Raw genomic sequence first — 14919 nt, 5'->3', positions numbered from 1 at the left:
ATACATTTAGGCCTTTAATCCATTTTGAGTTTATTTTGTGTACGTTAGGGAGTGTTCTAATTTCATTCTTTTACATGTAGGTGGCCAGTTTTCCTAGCATCACTTATTGAAGAGACTGTCTTTTCTCCGTTGTATATCCTTGCCTCCTTTGTCATAGATTAGCTGACCATAGATGTGTGAGTTTATCTCAGGGCTTTCTATCCTGTTCCATTGATCTATACTTCTGTTTTTTATGCCAGTACCATATTGTCTTGATTACTATAACTTTGTAGTATACTCTGAAGTCAGGGAGTCTGATTCCTCCAGGTCCATTTTTTTCCCTCAAGATTGCTTCGGCTATTCAGGGACTTTTGTTTCTCCATACAAATTTTAAGCTTTTTTGTTCTAGTTCTCTAAAAAATGTCATTGGTAATTTGATAGGGATTGCATTGAATCTGTAGATGGCTTTCAGTAGTATAGTCATTTTCACAATTTGATTCTTCCAATCCAAGAACTTGGTGTATCTCTCCATCTGTGTCACCTTTGATTTCTTTCATCAGTGTCTTATAGTTTTCTGAGTACAGGTCTTTTACCTCCTTAGGTAGGTTTATTCCTAGTTATTTTATTCTTTTTGTTGCACTTGTGAATGGAATTGTTTCCTTAATTTCTCTTTCTGATCTTTCGTTGTTCGTGTATAGGAATGCAAGAGTGTTTTTTTTTTTTCTTCTTCAAAGTTTCTTGATATGGTAAATTGCACTGATTAATTTTCAAATTTGAATCGTCCATGAACTCATGGAATAAATCCTACTTAATTACGATGTATTATTTTTTATAGGCAAGGATTTGATTTATTAATATTTTAAGAAGTTTTAGTTCTATGCCCATTTTGGATATTGTCTGTAATTTTCTTGCAATGTTTCTGTCTGGTTTTGGTATCAGAGCAATGCTGTCCTCATGAAATGAGTTAAGAAGTATTCCTATCTCTTTAGTTTTCTTGAAAACTTTGTGTAGGGCTACTACTATTTATTCCTTAAATGTTTGGTATAATTCCCCAGTGAGGACATGGGCCTGCAGTACACTTCATGAGAAGGTTTTTTATAATTTTTTATTGAAGTATAGGTGATTTACAATATTGTGTTAGTTTCAGGTATACAGCATAGTGATTTGTTGTTTGGTTATTCTTTAGATTATATTCCATTACAGGTTATTACAAGATATTGGATACAATTCCCTGTGCTATATAGCAAATACTTGTTGCTTTTTTATTTTACGTATAGTAGTTTGTATCTGTTAATCCCATGCCCCTAATTTGTTGCCCCCCTCCTTTTTCCCTTTGGTAATCATAAGTTTGTTTTCTACATCTGTGAGTCTGTTTCTGTTTTGTATATAGAATCATTTGTATTATTTTTTTTGATTCCACATACAGCTGATATCATATAGTATTTGTCTTTCTGTCTTACTTACTTCACTAAGCATAAAATTCTCTATGTCCATCCATGTTGCTAAAATGTAACTATTTTATTCTTTTTTTAACGCTAAGTAATATGCCAATACACACACATACAGACACACAGACACACAGACACACAGACACACAGACACACACACACACACACACACACACACACACACACACAAAACATCTTCTTAATCCAATCACCTGTTGATGGGTACCTGGGTTACTTCTACGTCTTGGCTATTGTAAATAGTGTTGCTATGAACATTGGGAGTGCATGTTCCTTTTTGAATTAGAGTTTTCGCTTTTTCCAGACATATACCCAGGAGTGGGATTACTGGATCATAGCTCTATTTTTAGTTTTTTAAGTAACCTCCAGACTGTCTTCTTTACTGGCTGCATCACTTTACATTCCCACCAACAGTGCAAGAGGGTGCCCTTTTCTCCACACCCTCTCCAACATTTATTATTTATAGACTTTTTGATGACAGCCATTCTGACCAGTGGTAACACCTTGTGGTTTGGATTTGCACTTCTCTAATAATTAGTGATGTTGAGCATCTTTTCATATACACGTAGGCAATCTGTATTTCTTCTTTAGAGAAACGTCTATTTAGGTCTTCTACCCATTTTTTGATTGTGTTGTTTGTTTTTTTAATATTGAGTTGTATGAGCTGTTTGTGTACTCTGGATATTAACCTCTTGTCATTTGCATCATTTGCAAATATTTTCTCTCATTCCATAGGTTGTCTTTTGGTTTTGTTGATGGTTTCCTTTGCTGTGCAGAAGCTTTTAAGTTTGATTAGGTCCCATTTGTTTACTCTTGCTTTTGTTTCTTTTGCCTTGGGAAGCTGACCTAAGAAAATATTGCTACAACTTTTGTCAGAGTGTTTTGCCTGTGTTTTATGGTGTCATGTCTTACATTTAGGCCTTTACACAATTTGAGTTTATTTTTGTATATGGTGTGAGGGAATGTTCTAATTTCATTGTATTACATGTAGCTGTCCAGCTTTCATAAGACCATTTGTTGAAGAGACTGTCTTTTCTCCATTGTATATTCTTGCCTCCTTTGTTGTAGATTAATCGACCATAGGTGCATGGGTTTATTTCTGGGTTCTCTACTCTGTTCCATTGAACTACAATGGAGTAGGTTCTCTACTCCATTGATCTACATGTCTGTTTTTGTGCCAATACCATGCTGCTTTGATTACTGTACCTCTGTAGTATAGTCTAAAGTCAAGGAAGGGTTATATCTTGAGCTTTCTTCTGTTTTCTCAGTATTGCTTTGGCAGTTCTGGCTCTTTTATGGTTCCATATAAATTTTAGGATTATTTGTTCTAGTTCTGTGAACAATGTCACAGGTATTTTTATAAGCATTGCATTAAATCTGTAGATTGGTTTGGGTAGTATGGCCATTTTAGCAATATTAATTCTTCCAATCCAAGAGCACAGTATATTTTTTCCATTTCTCTGAATCATGTTCAGATTCCTTTATCAATGTTTTATAGTTTTCAGTGTATAGGTCTTTCACTTCATTGGTTAAGTCTATTCCTAGGTTCTTTTGTTTGTTTTTAGATGCAATTTTAAATGGAATTTTTTTTTTAACTTATTCTTTCTGACATTTCATTATTAGGGTAAAGAAACACAACAGATTTCTGTATATTCATCGTGTATTCTCTTACCTTGCTGAATTCATATATTAGTTCCAATAGTTTTTTATAGAGTAGCATTCTCTATATAGAGTATTATGTCATCTGTAAATAGTGACAGTTTTACTTACTCCTTTCTATTTTGGATAGCTTTTATTTTTTTTTCTTTTCTGACTTCCAACACTATGTTGAATAGAAGTCATGAGAGTGGGCATACTTGTCTTGCTCCTGAATTTCAGGAAGGCTTTCAGCTTCTGACCTTTGAGTATTATGTTGGCTGTGCGTTTGTCATAAATCACCTTTATTATGTTGAGGTATGTTCCTGCTATACCCACCTCCATGAAGGTTTTTATCATGAATGGATGTTGAATTTTGTCAAATGCTATTTATGCATTTGACAAAATTTCCTTCTGCACAAGGATGGTTCAACATACAGAAATCAATCAATGTGATATACCACAATAACAAAAGGAAAGACAAAATCTACATGCAAGAAGGTTTAAGTTGTCAAATTTACAGGCATAAAGTTGTTTGTTTTATTCCCTTACTGTTCTTTAAATGTCTGCAGTATATGTGGTGACCTCCTCTTTTTCACTCTTGATACTGGTTATTTGTATCTTCTGTTTTCCTGTCAAACTACCTATAGGTTTATCCAATTTATCAATCTTCTCCAAGAAGCAGGTATTGATTTGATTCTCTCTATATTATTTCTCTTTTCAATATCATTGATTTTTTTCTCTGTCTTTATTATTTCCTATTGGGGTTTAAGTTGCTCTTTTTTTTTAGTTCCTTATGGTAGAAGTTCAGATTATTGATTTGAGACTTTTCTTTTTCCAATATAAGTATTTCATGGTTTAAATATCCTTCTAAGCAATGCTTTTGCTGTATCCCACAAGTTCTGATATTTTGATATGCTGTGTTTCATTTTTATTATATTCGAAGCACTTTCTAATTTCCCTTGTTAGTACTTTGTCTTTGATTCATTTATTAGTTGTAAGTGTCTGCATAATTTTCAAATATTTGGGGATATTCTAGATTTATGTTTTGATTTCTACATCCATCCCAGTTTGATCAGATAATGTACTCTAAATGATTTCAATTATTTGAAATTTGTTAAAAATTATCTTATTGCCTAGAATATGGTATTAGAGAATGTTCCATGTTCACTTGAGAAGAGTAAATATTTTGCTATTATTCAGTGGACCCTTTCTTTCAAGAGTAAAAATCCCTCCAGTGTCTCCCTGCTTCTGATCATGCTCTAATGCCTTAAACATTGTTTTTAAGTAAGATTTGCCCAGAGTTTATAAATCATATCTGTGAGACAATTAATCTTTTACAATTTACACTATGATTTCCTGTAGCCAAAACTGTCAGACTTCTTGTAATACAAGATAACACTTTCTTATGTTTAAGAAAGTGTGTGTTGAATTTTTTGATGCTTTTCATGGAAAAAAAGTCCTAACTCATGCATATACACAGTAGTTTACAATGTATAAATTGGAATGCCAAGAACCTGTGGGGTGAGAGGGGGGAAGCTCTACAAGTAGAAGTATTTTATACTTGATTTGACCGATATTAAATTAAATTAGAAACCAATTAAATAGGAGGATCAAGCACATATGGCTGTTTTTACTGTAAGTAAAACAATTTACAAAGCGTTTCTACAGTATTTACAAATTAAGAAGGAAATAAATGGAAATATTATTACCTTTACACTGAGGAGGGTCACTACTCCATTTGTCATTTCCAATACAAACAAGCTCGCTCTCTCCAACAAGTGAATATTGATCTGTTCCATCTGAAGCATCACAACTATAAGTTACTACTTCATTGTATTCAAATATATCCTTGTGGCTATTTGTGTATTTTCCATTTAGAATTTTTTCAGGTGGTTTACACAAAATCTCTTAGAAAGGGAAAAAAATAAGACATAAAAGGCAAAAGGAAAGGTAAAAGATTAAACAGCAATTAGTAAAGATATATGAATTGCCTTCAATAAATTAACATATGATTTCTACAAGCTAGTTGTGAATCCAATATCCATTTAGAAGGTTTCTATGAGAAAATGTATTATCCTAAATTCAAACTATTAATTTAGAAGTGAATTATTTAAAATAAAACTAATTTTCTTAAATAACTACATTAAAAATCTATATGAAACATATTTATTTATCTGCAAGGCCATACTAAGTTTTGTTCTCATCATAAGAGATGTTGACAATTTAATGATATGATATAATTATGATTAAAAACAGAACTCAGTGCTGGTTGAGAAACACTTCATAATTTATAAATATATCTATTCACTAAATCAGTTCTTCACATTGATACCAAGTATTATTGTCATTTTTCACTTTCATCCTTACAAGTGTATGGTGAAATTTTCCAGAGGCTATAAATTGTGTGATTTTGCAAGACACTGAATCCAGATGTCTTCCTTTAAGCCAGATATTGAAGAAATTTGCAAAAATGTAAAACAATGCCACTATTTGTTTTGGAAATTTTTGATTTTTCATAGAAGTATGTTGTATATACTAACAGGTATTGTGCTTGCTCTTCTTAAAAATGAATAATAATTATTTTAAAAACTTTTCAGTTTTAATTCCAATATAATAATAGCAAAAGATATAACCCACATAAAGAAAAGTTCATTGGTATCTATGATAATTTAAAAGCATAAAGGGGTCCTGAGGCCCAAAGTTTGAGAACTGCTCCTCTATATTCTAAAGAGAGAATATACTTACTTTCACACATTGGAGGAGTATCACTCCAGGCCACAGTACTTCCAGAAATGTCACAGTATAGAATACTTGGTCCAATTAAGAAATAACTAAATGAGAAAAGAAAAGTTACTATGTTCTTTAGTAGTTACAAGATGGACATAATAATGAAAACAATTTTATATGGTTGTCTTCCTGCACTATAGTAATTTGAGGGAGAAGGTCCTTAAACAAAATATAATGTAAGTGCTAACTAAATATGCAACTTAATTAAATAGAGTTTCTGCATGTGAACACACATTGGCCCACAGAAAAATGTCTAAATGACTCTGTCATGTTGTCAGTGTAGCCCCTCCGCTATCTCTGGCAAATGCATCACACGTTCACTTCTCTACTCTTTTGCTCACACCATTCTGCTCAGTAAGGACTGAGCAGACAGGTCAGGCCCTAGAGCTTGCCTGCCTGGATTCAAGTTCCAGCTCTAAGACTGACTTATTTGAGCTTGGGCAAGCCCCTTAGGCAAGGTTCTCTTGCTCAGTTTCCTCATCTATGAAAAGGGGGGTAACACTACATACCTCATAGGACTGTTCTGAGGATTGGATGAGTTAGCATCTGGCATGTAGTGAGTACTAGGTAAGTTTTAGCTTTTTTTTTTAAACATTCTTTAGATAATATTCTTTAGATTCTTTATTAATATTCAGAATACAGGCATACCTCATCTTACTGCTCTTCACTTTATTAAGTTTTTAACAAACTGAAGGTGTGTGGCAACCCTGCATCAAACAAGTCTATTTGTGCCATTTTCCCCAAAACGTTTGCTCACTTCATGTCTCTGTGTCACATTTTGGTAAATCTCACATATTTCAAACTTTATTCCTATTATTATACTTGTTATAGTGATCTGTGATCAATGTCTTTAATGTTACTACTATGCCTCTGAGGCTCAGATTATGGTTAGCATTTTTCTGGTAATATAGTAGTTTTAAATTAAGGTATATACATTTTTTTAGACATAATTCTATTGCACACTTACCAGACTACAGTATAGTATAAATGTATGTTAAAAACTCATTTGATTTGCTTTATTGCAGTGGTGTGTAAAGGAACCTGCGATATCTCCAAGATATGCCTGTATCTTTCTAGTAGTAGTTCAGGAATACTACTCAATGAAGTATTCTCCAATTATTTAAATTCATAATACACTCTTCTCCTTCTGGACTCTCACTGTAACGATCATGAATGATTCTATCTATTTGGTGCTTTTCATTTACTATTTTGCTCTGATGCCTCTCTATATATTCTGTTTCTCAAGAGGGCTACAACTTCCTTGATTCTACATCTTAAACTTTTGGTGCCTAGTAGCCTCTTCTAAATGTTCCAGCGGAACATTCACTGGATATTCTGCTATTTTTACTTAATCAAGTTAAAAATACTCAGTGTAACTGCCTGTACCCACTTCCAGAGGACTTTTCCCTAAAGGCTAATTCATTGATTCTAGATTATAATGCATTAGGAGAGGATTCTGGGATGATGGCAAAATAAGTGGCAACAGAAATCTGTCTCCACACCTTGATGATGACACTGACAGAATCTGCCTGATATCACTATTTTGGAAGTCTAGAATCTGTCCATGGCTTGCAATTACTAGGAGAAGACTTAGGTAAATTAACTTGCTTTGAGTCAATTTTAGCTCTTAGCACAGTGGCAGCTACCTATCCCCCCCCCCACCCAGCTGGCATCTGTACACGTGTTGCTAGAGCAGCTTATAAGTAGCCTGTGGGAGCTAGGGTGGGCAAAAAGGAATCTGCCCTCCAAGTATCAGGGATTTGTGTTCTTATCACTGCTGCTTCTGATCACAGAGAAGCAGAAAAAGAGGTGGGCAGCCTTTGTTGTCACACCTCCCCCAACTTTTTCAAGCTCCTTCAACACTGGACAAATGATATCCAAGGGATTTAAAATCCAGCATCCTTTGCCCCTCCCCTTCACTTTTACTTTTTTTCCACTAACAGGAGCCAGACATTAAACACTAGGACATTCAAAAATAACTGCCATGTGGAAAAAAATTAGAAAATGATTCCGCCTGCCCAGAGAAAGGCTCAGAAAAAACCTGAGATGACCTTCAAGTTTATATGTCAGGCTGCTCCTCAGCACAGAGACACCATACAACAATCAAAAAACCAAACCAAACCAAAACAAAAAAACCCATAAAACAGTAAGCTCTAGGTAGTGGGCAGAATCTGATTTCCAGAGTTACCACATTATTAGATTCAAATATTGATTCAACAAAAAAGTTGTAAGGCATACAAAGAAACGGGAAAGGAAAAGTATGGCTCATACAGTGGAAAAATACATGAACAGAATTTTTTTCTGAAGGAGACCTCATGACAAATCTATCAAAGACTTTAAATGTCTTGTGAAGGCACTCTCAATGGAAATTAACGGATGCCAGTTCTGCCACCCCATTTTTCTTCAGTGAAGCAGCCAAACAGCAGACACAGAGAAGCCAATGAAGAAGCCAAACAGCAGATCTTTGTGAAGACCCTGACGGGCAAGACCATCACTCTTGAGGTCAAACTCAGTGTCACCACTGAGAATGTCAAAGCCAAAATCAAAGACACTGAGGACATCCTGCCTCACCAACAGAGTCTGATTTTTGCAGACAAACAGCTGAGGATGGCCGTACTCTCTCAGACTATAATATCCAGAAAGAATCCACCCTACACTTGGTGCTTCACCTGCAGGGTGGTATCATCAAGTCTTCCCTCTGCCAGCTTTCCCAGAAGTACAACTGCAACAAAATGATCTGCTGCAGGTGTTATGCTCACCTGCACACCAGTGCTGTCAACGGCCACAAGAAGAAGTGTGGCCAAACCAACAACCTGTGCCCCAAGAAGAAGGTCAGGTACATCCTCTCCACTGGCTCTTCTTTTGCCCACAGGGTTGCCCCCTGCCTAAGCCCTGCCCTGGAGCCTCAGTAAAATTTGAAAGAAATAACTGGGATAAAGATGCACAAAGAACTAAAGGAAGAAATGTAGAAAGTCAAGAGAACAATATGTGAACAAAATGGAAATATCAATAGGAGCTAGAAAAGCTAAAAAGAATCCAAAAGTAAATTCTGGAGTTGAAAAGTACATTAATGGAAATGAAAAAGTCACTGGAAGAATTAAAGGCATATTTGAGAAGAAAAAAGAATTAGTGAAATTGAGATAGGGTAGTGGAAATTATTGACTCTAAGAAACAGAAAGAAAAAAGATTGAAGAAAAGTGAACAAAGCCTAAGGGATCTGTGGGACACCAACAAATACACTGTGGGACTCTCAGAAGGAGAAGATAGAGCAAAAGGGACAGAGAGAATACTTGAAGAAGTAATGGCTGAAAACTTCCCAAATTTGATAAAAGAAACAAATATGCCAAAAGCTTAAAATTCTCCAAAAGCTTAAAATTCTGAGTGCAGGTCTCTTTGTATTCATCTTACTAAGATACATGATAATCAGACTTTCAAAGGACAAAGAATGCTGAAAGCTGCATGAGAGAAGTGAATCATCACATACAAGGGATACTAATTAAGATTTGTCATTAGAAACTCAGAGACCAGAAGACCGTGGATTGATACAAAGTGCTAAAAGAAAAAAAGTCCTCTGTTTCCTTATTTATCTTCTGTCTAGTTGTTCTATCCATTATTGTGAGCGAGGTCTTGCAGTCTCCAACTATTATGTCGAAATGCTTATTATGTAGAAATGCATATTTCTCCCTTCAATTCTGTCATTGTTTGTTTTGGTTTGGTTTGGTTTTTTTGGCCGCCCTGTGAGGCTTGTGGGATCTTAGTTCCCCAACCAGGGATTGAACCCGCGCCCCCTACAGTAGAAGTGCAGAGTCCTAACCACTGGACCGCCAGGGAATTCCCATGTACAATGTTCAATGTAAAATAATTCCCATGGTAACCACAAACAATATAACTATAGAATATACACAAAAGGAAATGAGAAAGGAATTTAAACATTTCACTACAAAAATCAACTACACACTAAAGAAAACAATAATGCAGGAAATGAGGGACTAGAAAAAAGCTATAAAGCATATAGAAAACAAGTAGCACAATGATAGAAATAAATCCCTCCTCGTCAATAATTATATTAAGTGTAGATGGAATAAACTCTCCAATCAAAAGACAGAGATTGGCAGAATGGATAAAAACACATGATCCAACTATATGTTGTCTACAAGAGACTCACTTGACATTCAAAGACACAAATGCGGTGAAAATGAAAGGCTGGAAAAAGATATTTCTCACAAATCGTAACCAAAAGACAGTAGAGTAGCTATACTAAAATCTGACAAAATAGACTTTAAATGAAAAAGGTTACAAGAAACAAAGAAGTAAATTTTATATTAATAAGGATTCAGTACTGAAGATATAACAATTATAAACATTTATGTACCTAATGACAGGCTATCAAAATATATGAAGCAAAAAATGACAGAATTGAAAGGAGAAATATGCATTTCTACATAATAAGCATTTCTACATAATAGTTGGAGACTGCAATACCTCGCTCACAATAATGAATAGAACAACTAGACAGAAGATAAATAAGGAAACAGAGGACTTCAACAGCACAGTAAAACAACCTGATCTCACAGATATATACAAAGCATTCTACCCAACAACAACAGAATACACAGTCTTTTCAAGAGCATGTGGGACTTTTCCAGGATAGACCATATGTTAGGTGACAAATTAATGTTATTCAAAACATAATTAATTATTTAATAAATAATTAATAATATAATTGTTTTATGCCACAAATTAATATTAATAATAGATTTTAAAAGCCAGATATCATAAAAAGTATATTCTCTGACCACAATAGGATGAATTTAAAAATCAACATCAAAAGGAAAACTGGAAAATTCATAAAATTATGAAAATTAAACAATATGCTTTTGAACAACCAATGGCTCAAAGAAGAAATCAGGGCAATTAGAACATACTTTGACATGAATGGAAATGAAAACATAACATACTAAAACTTATGGGATTCGGCAAGAGCAGTGCTAAGGGGGAAATTTATAGCTATAAATGTTTACGTTAAGAAACGATAGCTCTGAAAAAACAAACTAAGTGTACAATTTAAGGAACCAGAAAAAGATAAACCCAAAGTTAGCAGAAGGAAGCAAATAATAAAGATTAGAACAGACATAAACAACAACAACAAAAAGAGCGAAACAAGAGAGAATATCAATGAAACTAAAAGTTGGTTCTTCAAAAAATGCGACAAAAGTGACAAACCCTTAGATTGACTAAAACAAAGAGATTAGACTCAAATTACTAAAATCAGAAATGAAAGCAGGAACATCACTATAGATTTGACAGAAAAAAAACTATTATGAGAGTACTATGAACAATTTTATGCCACAAATGGATAAACTAGATATAATGGACAAATTCCTAGAAACACAAAACCTACCAAGAGTTAATTACAAAAACAGATAATCTGAATAGATCTGTAACTAGTAAGGAGATTGAATCAGTAATCAAAATTCTCCCAATTAAGAAAAATCCTGGATCTGATGGTTTCATTGGTGATTTCTACCAAACATTTAAAGAAGTAATACCAATCCTTCTCAAACTTTTCCAAAAACCTGAAAAGGAGGGAAGTCTTCCAAACCCATTCTGAGACAAGCATTACGGTGATAGCAAAATTCAATAAAGGTACTACAAGAAAAGAAAGCTAGAGACCACTATCCCTTAAGAACACTGATGCAAACAACCTCAACACAATACTAGCAAACAATTTAGCAGCATTTTAAAAGGATTAAACATCATGACCAAGTGGGAATTATTCCTAGAATGCAAGAGATGGCTCAACACATAAAAATCAATCAATGTAATATGCAACATCAAAAGAATGAAAGGAAAAAAAACCACATGGTCACCTCAATTGAGGCAGAAAAAGCATTTGATAAAATTCAATATTTTTCATAAGAAAAATACTTAACAAACTAGAAACAGAAGGAAACTGCCTTAAGATAATAAACTCCATACATGAAAATCCAACAGCAAACATCATGCTCAGTGGTTAAAATCTGGAACAGATCAGAACAGGCATGAACAACTGCTTTTACCACTTTTATTCAACGTGGTACTAGAAGTTCTAGTCAGAGCAATTAAGCAAGAAAAAGAAATATAGTTCTAACTTGGAAAGAAAGAAGTAAAATTATCACGGTTCGCAGAGGATATGATCTTCTACATAAAAAACCCTAAAGATTACACACAAACACACACACACACACACACACACACACACACAGTAAAAACTAATAAATAAACTCAGTAAACTACCAGGATACATAGACAATATTTAAAAACCAGTTGTGTTTCCATAGCATATTACATTTACCTTTTAAATTCACATTTTTTATAAATGTTCAGTATCCCTAACATATGCTATTAAAAGAGCCCTGTAAAACAAAGACTATTATTAAATCCTCAGTACCACTTTTTGAGATGCTTCACTCCTTTGTAGTAGTTTTAAAAATAAGGTTTTCCAATTAAGAGATCTTGATCAACATTATTGTCTAAGCTTACCAGGTCACTTTTGTTCTTGTGACATCTTACAGATTACTTTGATATAAGAATATCTTCAGTTGGCAACTCTACCCCCCAGTTCCATAAACCTATTTCACCTCTGAGAACTGACCATTTTAAATAGGGTGCATTGTGTTGTCAAGGGTAAAGTCACCATGATTAACACATTTTTAATGCTTATGAGAGGTTTATTAATACATATACTAAGTATTACACAATTTTACTTTCCTTCAATTTAAATTTCTTTCTACTAGTTACACATCTTTTCAGTCTCCATAAAAAGCCCAAGAGTTATTTGGCTACAGTACAACTTGTCACACAGAAAGCAAAATTAAATCAACTTTGTGGGAATGTTTAAGAAGAGAGGCAAAATGAAAATGGATTTAGTAACATATAACATTATTTCCTCTAAGGAGCATCCTACTTACCCAACATTACAAACATAATGAGCCTCTGAGCCAAACAGAATACTTCCATTTGGGTAGTCTACTTGGCCATTTGTGGGATCCCCTAGGTTAGGACACTGTTTTCCTAAAAGGAAAATTTCAAATTCGTTGTTTTATACCAGTTTCAAAACAGATTTGAATCAAATTCAATATTCTACATTGCTCACTTGAATTCATGGGAATATTATTATCTTTTATTATTTGCTTTCTTTAACTATTATAACATCAAAGAAGATTCACATTTACCCAGGCAACCAATTGTGGAAAAAAATGTTCCCTGGAGAGTTTTCAAAGCCTGAATGCACTGCTGTCTAAAACCTACCCATTTCAGTCGTAAAATATGAACCCTAAAATGTGTGAAAAATCTCTAGAGCAATAAAAAAGTTTTTTGGGTTAAAAAAAAAAAGTTTTGTTTACTTACTTGTACAGGCCTCCTGGAGAGGTGACCACATACTATCATTCTGACAAACAGCAGAGGTAGGAACAGGAGGACGCTTGGGCTGGTAACCTGGGCGACATTCATACTGTATACTCTCCCCAGGGCTATAACTGGGTTTAGGGACACCCAGGAGCCGCATAGATTCATACCTTGGTGGCTCACCACAGGCATCTAGGTATAAGAGAATAAGAGCATAAAAATATTTTATCTCATTCACCAGCCAGGGACTGTGGCCTGGCATCAGGTAGGTAGTACAGAATAAATGGAAAGGTTCTCAGCAAGATTTTAAATGACTGTCCCATGCTTTTACCCAACTGGTGGTGTATGTGCCTTACTTACATTAAATAACAACCTATTAACTTTTGGTTTGTTAGGGAATAAGATGAATTTTTATTCAAGAGTAAATTAAAGAGATAGCATCAATGTTTTTAGTTTTGAAATATAAATACATTTTAGGTATGTATCCTTCCCCACTTTTTTCTAAATTCATTTCAAAACTCACCTCTCCTCTAAGAAGTCTCCTACAGTATACAGCACTCTGTTCAGATTACTCTTCCATAGTTTGAAACACAAGCATATGATCACTTGTCATTTCAGGCTCAGTTTCCTCTCAGAAGGCAAGGTCCTAGAGGGCAGTGATCATATGCCTTCTTTCTCTACTACACTCTGTACTCAGTTGGTACTCAAGACATGCTATGGTAAGAGATCAATATAAAATATGCCTTGTAAGATTCATAAATCAAAATAATTATGGACCGAAGTATTTCAAAAAATAATACTCAGTTTCATTTGTTTCCTATTAGTGAATTGAGCATTTTAAAAGTGGTGAATAGACACCATGTAATTATCAAAATGTACTATCTGAAAAGCATTACATGAAAAAACAACTTGCTCTCTTTGACATTACTTTAAATATAATTTAACTTTCCTTCACAGATCAATGGATTGCTCATTCCTCAGAAGCTCCCTGAGGTAGCTGTTTGGGTTGTTTATCCAATATATTCCAACAGTAAAGCTATTATATTGTTATGCTTTTATAATTTTGTACTTCTGGGATTTTTTGGGGGGGTGTTGAGGGAAGGAGTTTTTTACTCCCTAGAATAATGTCATTTCTACCTCAGCAAGCCCTCTTGCTTTATTTTTTTTGCTTTTTTTTTTTTTTTTTTTTTTTTTTTTTTTGCGGTACGCGGGCCTCTCACTGCTGTGGCCTCTCCCGTTGCGGAGCACAGGCTCCGGACACAAAGGTTCAGCGGCCATGGCTCACAGGCCCAGCCGCTCCACGGCATGTGGGATCCTCCCGGACCGGGGCACGAACCCGTGTCCCCCACATTGGCAGGCGGACTCTCAACACCTGCGCCACCAGGGAAGCCCCCTCTTGCTTTTAACTATCTGGGCACTTGATAACCTAACAAATCTGTTAGAAAAATTATGTAAAACAATGTGATGGAGACACATTAAGTCCTAAAGGACTAAAGGAATTCAGAGGCCTCTCTTATAAAGTTAAGAACCTAAGGAGGAGATGGGTGCGAGCCATGGTTATCAGCGCGGACCCCAGAGACGGGCATGAGACGCTAAGGCTGCTGCTGCCGCCACCAAGAAGCCTGTGTGCAAGCACAGGTCACTACACCTCCCCTCCCGGGAG

At 34.9% G+C, this 14919-nt stretch overlaps 1 protein-coding gene and 1 pseudogene across 6 annotated transcripts in view; one reads left to right on the top strand and one right to left on the bottom strand.

Moving 5' to 3' along the window:
• LOC307190541 (membrane cofactor protein-like) overlaps window positions 1–14919 on the bottom strand; it is a 52859-nt gene that overhangs the window by 23271 nt on the left and 14669 nt on the right. For all 5 annotated transcript variants that reach the window (XM_079929747.1, XM_079929744.1, XM_079929746.1 and 2 more), the window contains exons 2-5: window positions 13260–13448; window positions 12821–12923; window positions 5829–5914; window positions 4793–4990 (exon numbers count right to left, since the gene is read on the bottom strand). In XM_079929747.1, the coding sequence (XP_079785873.1) occupies window positions 4793–4990; window positions 5829–5914; window positions 12821–12923; window positions 13260–13448 (576 nt within the window). The remainder of the gene's footprint in view (window positions 1–4792; window positions 4991–5828; window positions 5915–12820; window positions 12924–13259; window positions 13449–14919) is intronic.
• Window positions 8247–8782, top strand: LOC307194263 (ubiquitin-ribosomal protein eL40 fusion protein-like; annotated as a pseudogene). The gene has a single exon. The product of its transcript is annotated as a ubiquitin-ribosomal protein eL40 fusion protein-like (transcript).

The sequence above is a fragment of the Stenella coeruleoalba genome (genome assembly GCF_951394435.1).
Source record: "Stenella coeruleoalba genome assembly, chromosome: 1".
NCBI classification, from domain to species: Eukaryota; Metazoa; Chordata; class Mammalia; order Artiodactyla; family Delphinidae; genus Stenella; species Stenella coeruleoalba.
Note: the sequence above shows the minus strand (reverse complement) of the source record. Positions and strands in the feature narration are given on the sequence as shown.